Here is a 9,821-nt window from a genome sequence, read left to right as displayed (position 1 = left end):
TAAATATGTTAAAGGGTTAAATAAGGTTCAGGAGGGAAGTGTTTTTAATAGGAAAGTGGACACAAGAACAAGGGGTCACAATCTGAAGTTAGTTGGGGGAAAGATCAAAAGCAACGTGAGAAAATATTATTTTACTGAAAGAGTAGTAGATCCATGGAATAAACTTCCAGCAGACATGGTTGGTAAATCCACAGAAACTGAATTTAAACATGCCTGGGATAAACATATATCCATTGTAAGATAAAATACAGGAAAGAGTATAAGGGCAGACTAGATGGACCATGAGGTCTTTTTCTGCCGTCAGACTTCTATGTTTCTATGTTTCTATTAAGAAAAAGAAGAAGACAAGAACAGTCACCAATATACCACAGAATTATATTTATGTTTTTTTCTTCACATTGCAACATCCATGTTGTTCATTTTGTGACACATTATCTCTAATCATTCTGAATATATATTTACTATAATACATTATACCAAGAGGCACTTCCAGTAATTCTGGCAAAAAGGAGCTTCATTAATAGTGTCTAACTTACAAAACAGTAAAAATAAATAATATTTATCTAAAAGATTTCTCGTTTTTCCGCCTGTACAGAATCTATTTTGTACAAAACATTTATCAGCCGTTAACTAAAAATCACTTAACAAATACTCGTGAGGGGAATATATTAAGTATTGCTACATGTCGTAAGTGCAAGATATCGGTGTAAAGAAAAGCCAAGAGAGATTTCAGTCAGTTCGTGAAAGATCATTACCTTAAAAAAAGAGAAAGAAATAGAAGGCATTGTTTTTGAAGTTTTTGTCTTAAAAGAAGTTTGGTTACAACAATATTGGCAATATATAAATATAAATTAATGCAGGTAGTATTTAGTGAAAAGAAGACCGTGTTTTTTTAAAAATGGACATTGACAAATACTGAATGCAGGAGGTACAGTTCTACAGTACAACAATGGTTGGTATTTTCCACCTACTTGGGTGGGATGAAAATGTCACAACTAAACCCCTTGTTAAAAGCCTCGTTTGAATTTAGTGGCATGTTGTTATGACACAACAGATACTAACTTCTTTCAGCAACTTCTTCAATGCCACCATTTCTTCCCAACTTGAAATTAAAAAAAAAACCTCCAAGAAGCTGAAGAACCACTCAGACTTCTTCTAAATTGCGATTTCTCCTTCATTTTCCACCTTTCCTTTGCTTTGGCTCTTCAATGAATGTTGAAGTCAGTATTGGCTGCCTAGCAACTTTCAAGAACTCTTATTTCTATCTATCTGGGATGGATATTCTAGATCAGAAGATCACTGATTCCTTACTAGGATGATGGCTATAAGGGTAGACCATTAATGGGCCTTGGAAACATTCAGATCTTGCTTGATCACCTTCACCTGCCCAACCTTATGAAGAAAAAAAGTACTTCCTGATATTGCTTTTGAGGAAACCTTCAACTCTACTATGAAACCCACAACTCTACTAAGAGACTGTGATGGGGCACACAACCAACAGTGATTGAAAGACTCACAACCTTCTAGGTGAACTGGAACAATGGGTTCCTTCAAGCAACAGCCACTATATGATTTGTTGAATGCTCAGATTGAACAGAAGACTCAAATACAAGCATGGGTTGAAGGTGCACTTCTCAAGTTAGGAATCAACACTACTTGATGACAAGAAAAAAACAACCCAAGAGTGAATTGGCTTTAATTCCCAGTGATGCTCAAATAGGCACCCATCTTTCAAGGATTGCTGGGGGTAACCATTCTTAATTTGGAAGCAAACAGGATAAGGGTGTGTGTGTGTGTCTGAATTTCATGGATGTTATGAACCACCTGTGAATGTAACATTGCAAGGACCAGAGGTATAAATGTTGTATCTCTTCATGTGTGAGCGCAAACATCTTCTGCCACTCACAACGTCCACTGAGCTGGGCTTCCAATCTAGAAAGATTGGGGACTGTTACTTTCACAAATGTATCCAGATCTGTTTCATATCTGCCAGCAATCCCTAGAAAGATCAGAATTTGAGAAAAAAGAGCAGTTAAACAATTCTCTTTAGATGTGGGTTGGTACAATTGAACACGAAAAAGATGGGCATGAAAACACAAACATTCAGTAAGTACTTTTTGTTTCAACGTAGAACACATTTATAGGCAATTTAAAGCCATTAGACTCTGGTTTGTCCTTTGAGAAAGGAGACCTTAAATATGAAGTTACTAGAACATGAGAATCATCTCGGTAATGCTCACTTGAAAAGTGGTGTCTGCAAGATATTGTAAAAAATAAAAATTAAGGTGGTGGTTGTGATGGTGTAATCAAAGCTTCTGCACCTTTCCCCCTTTTTTCTTTTTGAATCATGTGTACAACACACATACAAAAACTAGGCAAGGCATTGATTGCATCGTCGTAGCTGCCAATCTTGACTTTTTGGCTCTACTCTGCAGACAACCCTATGCAGCTGGAAGGACCATGAAAGGAAAAATCTGAGATGTTCACTTAAAACATTATACATGAAGACTTGCTACACACCATATCACCTTCTCTGGAAGGGAGTGTTTTAGCTGTTGGCAAAATTTCGAAGTTACAGGGGAAAGCGCCAGAGGCTGAACTACCGTATTTTTCGGAGTATAAGATGCACCTTTTTCTTCCCTAAAAGAGGCTAAAAATTGCATCTTATATGCAGGGGTTTTTTTCAAAGCTTTCCCCCCCAGCCTTAACTAGGTGCTAACGATCTTCCCAGCTCTTATCTTGCAGGTTCCTTCATTGTTACTGTCTGCAAAGAATGTTTTCCAAACTCTATCTTTGCAGAGTTTTTTTTCCATTACTCTAACTTGCTCCAAGTAAGTTTCTTTCCAGCCCTAACCAGGTGCTAACGATGTTCCCAGCTCTTACCACTTGCAAGCTCTCATTGTTACTCTCTGCTAAGAATGTTTTCTAAGCCCTGTCTTTGCAGGGTTTTTTTCATTGTTCTAACTTGCTCCAAATGATTCTTTCCAGCCCTAACTAGGCGCTAATGATGTACACAGCTCTAACATGCTTGCAAGCTCTTTCATTGTTACTCTCTGCTAAGAATGTTTTCCAAGCCCTAAGTTTTTACAGGTTTTTTTAATTGCTCTAATTTGCTCCAAATGTTTCTTTCCAGTCCTAACCGGGTGCTAACAGCTCTTACCGGCTTGCAAGGTCTTATTCTCTGTGAATAATGTTTTCCAAGCCCTAAGTTTTTGCAGGTTTTTTCATTGCTCTACTTGCTCAGAATTTTTCTTTCCAGCCCTAACCAGGTTCTAACAATGTTCCAAGCTCTTACTGGCTTGCAAGCTCTTTCATCGTTATGCTCTCCAAATAAGGTTTTTTTAAAAGCCCTAACCGGGGGATAAAATAATGTGCTGAAACTGACCAGACTAAGGATGCTAGCCAGATAAATATCTGATAAGCAGATTATTTTCTCTATTTTCCTCCCCAAAAACTAAGGTGTGTCTTATACTCCGATGCGTATTATACTCCAAAAAACATGGTACTTACTAACTAATTCTAATTTACATTTCCTCCCTCACTTGGAACCGGCTTAATCTATGTGACTGGAGGCAAGGATGTTGTTGGTTTCAAACATGGGTTCCCAGACTGCATGGCAACAAAATACCTGATCTTTAAAAAAAAAAAATGGCAGTGAAAAATTATATTCAGAAGCTTAAGGCATCAGCTTCACATCTTAAGAACTTTCCCTCTAAATCTAGTCTTAGCATCATCTATGTGAACCCTGGTTCAGTGTGGATGATCAGAACCCGGCCATTGTGGTTCACAAACCACATGTTATGGCTCAAGGCAAATTGTAAACATGGCAAATCATGGCTTAGTCAACAATCTTCAATCACATTACAACTGAGTTTCTACATTTCCAATACATTCCAATACATTCAGCAACAATCTGTATAAGGGTGTCCAAACATGGCAACTTTGAGACTTGTGGACTTCAACATGGCTGGCTGGGGAATTCTGGGAGTTGAAGTCCACAGGTCTCAAAGTTGCCGAGGTTGGACACCATGTGACGATGCCGTAAGGACACGAGTTTGACACCCGTGATCTAGGACAGTGATGGCGAACCTATGGCATGGGTACCCCAGGTGGCACGCGAAGCCATATCAGTTGGCACCCAAGCTGTTGCCCTAGCTCACCTCCAACATGCATGTATGTGCTGGTCAACTGATTTTTGGGTCTCGGAGGCTCTGGGAGGGCGTTTTTGGCTTCCAGAGTGCTGCCAGGGGGCTGGGGGAGAGAGTTTTTACCCTCCCCCAGCTCCAGGGAAGCCTTTGGAGCCTGTGGAGGATGAAACACGAGGCTACTGGGCTCACTAGTTGGGCCCAAGTTGGAAAGCAGGCCGTTTCTGACCTCCAGAGAGCCTCCAGGGGACAGGGGGATCTGTTTTTGCCTTCCCCAGGCATTGAATTATGGGTGTGGGCACTCGCCCAATATCTTTCGGCACCCAAGGAAGAAAAGGTTCACCATTACTGATCTAGGAGATTGTAGAGAGCCAACTTGAGAGAAAAACAATGAGGCAAAATAAACTCATCCCAAAATTATTAGTAAACTGGAGAAATGGTTGGCTCAATAACCAATCAAATAGAAACAGGACAATCACTTCCAAAATACTTTTGGGGGCACATTTATAGACTGATCTCCTTCCACATGTATTACTACTTAAAACTCTGTGATGAAGAATTTCTGCTGGTAAATTGCAGCACTTTTCTTAATTCAATGTGTCTCTGACGGCTGATGCTAATCATCCCACCGATCTGAAAAGACTCTCTCCAATTTCATTCAACAATCATGCAGGATTTCATTTGTCAAATTCAAAAATAGTTACATTCTATGGGTGGGAGGGGAAAATCTTTTTTAAAAAATTATCTTTACAAATACAACCCAACTTCCATTGACTATCAACAGGACACTAAAAAGTGTCTGTATTTACATGAAGGCTAATAAAAATTCATTGGGAGCAAAGAACTAACCATTAAAAAAATGGAAAACTGATAATCTAACAAGTCCTAAGTCTGCTGGTGAATTTTCCCCACATATTGGGATCTTGCTTTTATAGCTTCAAAGACATACAATCGAGGTGGACAAACTTTGATATCCAAGTTTCTTCCGCAGTTCTGTGTCATCCATCTGAAAGTGAGGAATGGGATTGCATTTACGTAAAAAAAAAAATAGTATGGGTAAATAGGCAAGTCATATTGTGTTTGTTTCCCTAAATTATGCTATTTTCTTTACATTCTGGCATCCATGCCTATAGATAATCCCCTAAAGCAGTGGTTCTCAACCTGGGGGTCGGGACCCCTTTGGGGGGTCGAATGACCATTTCACGGGGGTCGCCTGAGACCCTGGGAAAAGACAAATTTCCCTGGCATTAGGAACTAAAGCTTCTATTCTGGCGTCTTGGAGCCTATTTTTACAATCTGACCAATCAGGTGTTTACAGTGGGAGTGTCCCTCTGACCTTCCTGCCAATCAGCTCAAAGCTCTGTTGGGAGAATTGGTGCTAGACTTATGGTTGGGGGTCACCATAACACGAGGAACTGTATTAAGGGGTCGCGGCCTTAGAAAGGTTGAGAACCACTGCCCTAAAGGGACATTTGAAAGATCTTCTGAAATGATATTTGTCGGATCACCGGGTTTCCCTTAACATAGTTACACGAGAACACCAAAGCAGAATTTAGCCTACTTGTGATGAGGTCAATGAATATGAAAGGCAAGATCTTTCTTAAAAACCAACAGCTTAAGGGATTCCTGCCTTAGCGGGAGAAAGATAACTCTATAGTTCCTTTTTCTTGTTTTATGTAGTTGCTTTCCAATTCTCCTCGGACCAGAAACCAATTCTGTCTAGGCCAGGAGTTCCCAATATTGGCAACTTTAAGACCTCTGGACTTCAACTCCCAGAATTCACCAGCCAGCAAGGGGAATTCTGGGAGTTGAAGTTCACAGGTCTTAAAGTTGGGAACCCCTGGTTTAGATCCCTTGCTTCCACACTGCTGTCCTAAAGAACTATGATGTTCTTTGGAAATTTCTCATGGTTGTGGGAAGGGGACAGATAAACGATAAGTGACATTTTCTTGGTTAAAATATTAGATGGGACACTGCATCTACAAAATGGCCGCCGCATCACGGAGGAAAATACAAGATGGCTGCCTTCCTTAATGTTGTTGTGACGTTCCAGAAATATGTCTTTCAGAATCCTCAGAAATGACCAAGCTCTCTGAAAAATTCTGGAAGTTGAAGACCTCCCTTCTAGAGGGGGGGCATTTGACTTTGTGTAGGACCACAGTGAGCCCTAGGCAGTGTTTCACATAAATTGTCTATGTTCTCCAGACTCCTTGTAATCACATGCAATCAGGTTAGGACAAACAAATGATGATCCCTTGAAGTAGATTTGAGTTCGCTCCGATCGAGGTCACCAGGCGCCGGGTTCGCAGCCCACGCACAACACATTCCAATAAAAAAGCAGAAGAAACTGTAACCTGGCCCTTCTCCTTCACGGTCTATCTTTAAAGTCACCTTTCTGGATGTCCAGAAGACACATGAAAAAGATGAGGATGCAACAAAAAGTGGCAAGGACGAGAAAGAGATCCTAAGGGGTGTCTCTCAGTTCAACAAATTGGAAATTCCTTCGGACACCATGGAAAATCCACATCGCCACCTTCTCTTCAGCAGATTAAAGGCGTGAGGCTCGCTTGAAACTTGCCCGCCCAAAGTGAGGGGAAGGAGATGGGGCATAGACAGTTATGCAATATACAGGTAGGAATTGCAGTTTGCACAAGTCTTCGAGGGACACGGAAAAAACAATCAAGATCCACCAGAAAGTGACGGAGGCGGCCTGCTCCAGAAATGTGAAGTCCTGCTTTCTGGAGCTGTTGTGGGCTCACCTCTGTCTAGATTTTATTGAATTGTGTGGAAGAACACGCAAGAGGTCCGAGGCAGAGTTCTCCAGGTGAGAAAGAGAGGGCAAGTTCTCTGCAATGGAGGTGCATAAATCTTCTGTGGTGTGACATGGCTGGTGCGTCAACAGCCTGTCGCCAAAGTAGAACGCCCTTTCGGTTGCGCTATGAATGGCCGCGCGCCTGTTTTTTGTGTCCCTGGGATGTCCTGCAGGGCGCATCTATGCTGGCAGTCGGGGATCAACCATTAACTCACACAATCAGTTACTTCACGTTGAGAAAAAAAAGAAAAACAAAATCCAAGGGCAGTAAGGCCTTCTCCATTTCATGGAGTATCGTCTCATTTTCAAATCCTTCCTTTTCCCTTTTTTTAAAAAAATATTGCCACAGGCAGCATTGTATAATCTCCTTTTTAAAAAGAACAAATAGAGAAATCCAGGCTATATACTGCTCAAAAAAATAAAGGGAACACTCAAATAACATATCCTAGATCTGAATGGATGAAATATTCTCATTGAATATTTCATTTGCACAACTATTCCATTTGCACAACAGCACGTGAAATTGATTGTCAATCAGAATTGGACAGTTTGATTTCACAGAAGTTTGATTTACCTGGAGTTATATTCTGTTGTTTAAGTGTTTCCTTTATTTTTTTTTGAGCAGTGCATATCATATTTTGCTGATCATGAAAAGGAAGGGAGACTACTATAGATCTATTTCGGGCTTATTTGCCTTCATCAGGTAGCCACACCCTTACTGGGATTTGAACCTGGTGCTCTGCCTTGCAAGGCAGTGGCCTTAGCCTCTAAGCTACAGGCTCATCTCCTGTATCAGCTTGTATATATTATAATTCTCCCATGTATTTGAAAGTTTGTAAAAATGGCCATTGAACTGTGAAAGCAATGCACCTCACAGGAAGGAAGGAAGGAAGGAAGGAAGGAAGGAAGGAAGGAAGGAAGGAAGGAAGGAAAACTTAAACAGCTGTAGGTGAATTACCCCGCATTTCTACAGTGTTGTGTCTAAACGTTGTGCTGGCTGATAAAAACAACTGTTATGCAAGATGTCCTTGCATCAAATACTGTACAAGATCCCTGTCACTGTCATTGCTTTGCTTCTGAAGCTGTGTTGTCTTCCTCCTCTTTGGCTCTTCCTTTCTCCTCTTCCTCCTCTTTGATAGCCTCTATTTGTTCAGAAGACGTGTGCAGTGCCGCGGAGGGCTCCCCACTCTGCTTGTCCTTCGCAGCTCTCCTCTCTTCCTCTTCAATGACCTTCTTCCACATCTGATGGTTCTGCAGCAGGTGCTGAGTTATCTGGCAGTAGATTTTCCTCCGTTTCTTTCCTGCCAAAGGCCATAAGCAAACAAAAAAGAAAGTTCACATTGGGAGAAAAGTCTGCAAAACCTAACTTACTTCTACATAAAGGTAAGAAGAACAGGCAAGGCCCAACTGGAATAAAGCAAATAAGGACCATCAGGGGTGAAATTTTCATTCATTCATTCATTCATTCATTCATTCATTCATTCATTCATTCACTCACTCACCCATTCAATCTATTTATTTATTTATTCATTCATTCATTCATTCATTCATTCGTTCGTTCAATCTATTTATTCATTAATTCATTAATTCACCCATTCAATTTATTTATTTATTTATTCATTAATTCATTAATTCACCCATTCAATTTATTTATTTATTTATACATTCATTCATTCATCCATTCAATCTATTCATTCATTCATTCATTCATTCATTCACCCATTCAATCTATTTATTTATTTATTTATTCATTCATTCATTCACATTCATCCATTCAATCTATTCATTCATTCATTCATTCATTCACCCCTTCAATCTATTTATTTATTCATTGATTCATTGATTCATTCATCCATTCAATCTACTCATCCATTCATTCATTCATTCATTCATTCATTCATTCAATTTTTATGCCACCCTTCTCTTTAGACTCAGAGCGGTTTACAATATGTTAGCAATAGCACTTTTAAAAAACAGAGCCAGCATTTTGCCCCCATAATCCGGGTCCTCATTTTACCCACCTCGGACGGGTGGAAGGCTGAGTCAACCTTGAGCCGGTGATGAGATTTGAACCGCTGACCTAAAGATCTACAGTCAGCTTCAGTGGCCTGCAGTACTGCACTCTACCTGCTGCACCACGCCGGCTCTCTATGATACCAGTTCAGCCCAGTATTGGTAAGCAGAGGCTGCCACTGGTTCAGAGAACCTGTAATGACAGCAGCGTGAAGCTCTGCCCGCCCACCCAGACATGGCCATCTTATTTTTTTAATCCTCTGCACATGGTCAGAGGGTGAAAAAGCACACGCTTCAGTACCGGTAAAGGAGGTAAGTACATTTCACCACTTAGGACCACATGTAGGACTTAGAATAGTTTCCTCTGTTGGGAACAGTTTGAGGGAAGGATATTTATTTTATTTATTTATTATTTAGATTTGTATGCCGCCCCTCTCTGCAGACTCATTGCTGCAAAAGGTGTTGCCAATTTTGAATACAATTCAGCAAAATCATCAGGCCCCCAAGAAACCAGCAATGACACGTGGAGTTACTTCTGAGTAGGTTCCTTATTGTTTCTCACCTACAGACAGAATCTTGCCAGACTAACTTTAGAAAGCTTAGAACTACGTCGCCTTAAACACGACCTAAGCATAGCCCATAAAACTATCTGCTACAATGTCCTTCCTGTCAATCACTAGTTCAGCTTCAACTACAACAACACACAAGCACACAACAGATACCAACTTAAACTGCTCCAAACTTGACTGCAGGAAATACGACTTTAGTAACTGAGTAGTCAATGCATGGAACTCACTACCTGACTGTAGTATCATCACCTAACCCACAAAACTTTACCCTTAGACTATCCA

The 9,821-nt window shown here is 40.5% G+C and overlaps 1 protein-coding gene across 3 annotated transcripts in view; it reads right to left on the bottom strand.

Annotated features, from left to right (window-relative positions):
• Positions 1–363: 363 nt before the first annotated feature.
• PDE3A (phosphodiesterase 3A) overlaps positions 364–9,821 on the bottom strand; it is a 290,729-nt gene continuing 281,271 nt past the window's right edge. For 2 of the 3 annotated variants that reach the window (XM_070754325.1, XM_070754326.1), the window contains one exon: positions 364–8,258. In XM_070754325.1, the coding sequence (XP_070610426.1) occupies positions 8,020–8,258 (239 nt within the window). In that variant the 3' untranslated portion in view covers positions 364–8,019. The remainder of the gene's footprint in view (positions 8,259–9,821) is intronic. The other variant, XR_011559382.1, reaches the window with a different exon arrangement.

This window comes from Erythrolamprus reginae, chromosome 6, assembly GCF_031021105.1.
Source record: "Erythrolamprus reginae isolate rEryReg1 chromosome 6, rEryReg1.hap1, whole genome shotgun sequence".
NCBI classification, from domain to species: Eukaryota; Metazoa; Chordata; class Lepidosauria; order Squamata; family Dipsadidae; genus Erythrolamprus; species Erythrolamprus reginae.
Note: the sequence above shows the minus strand (reverse complement) of the source record. Positions and strands in the feature narration are given on the sequence as shown.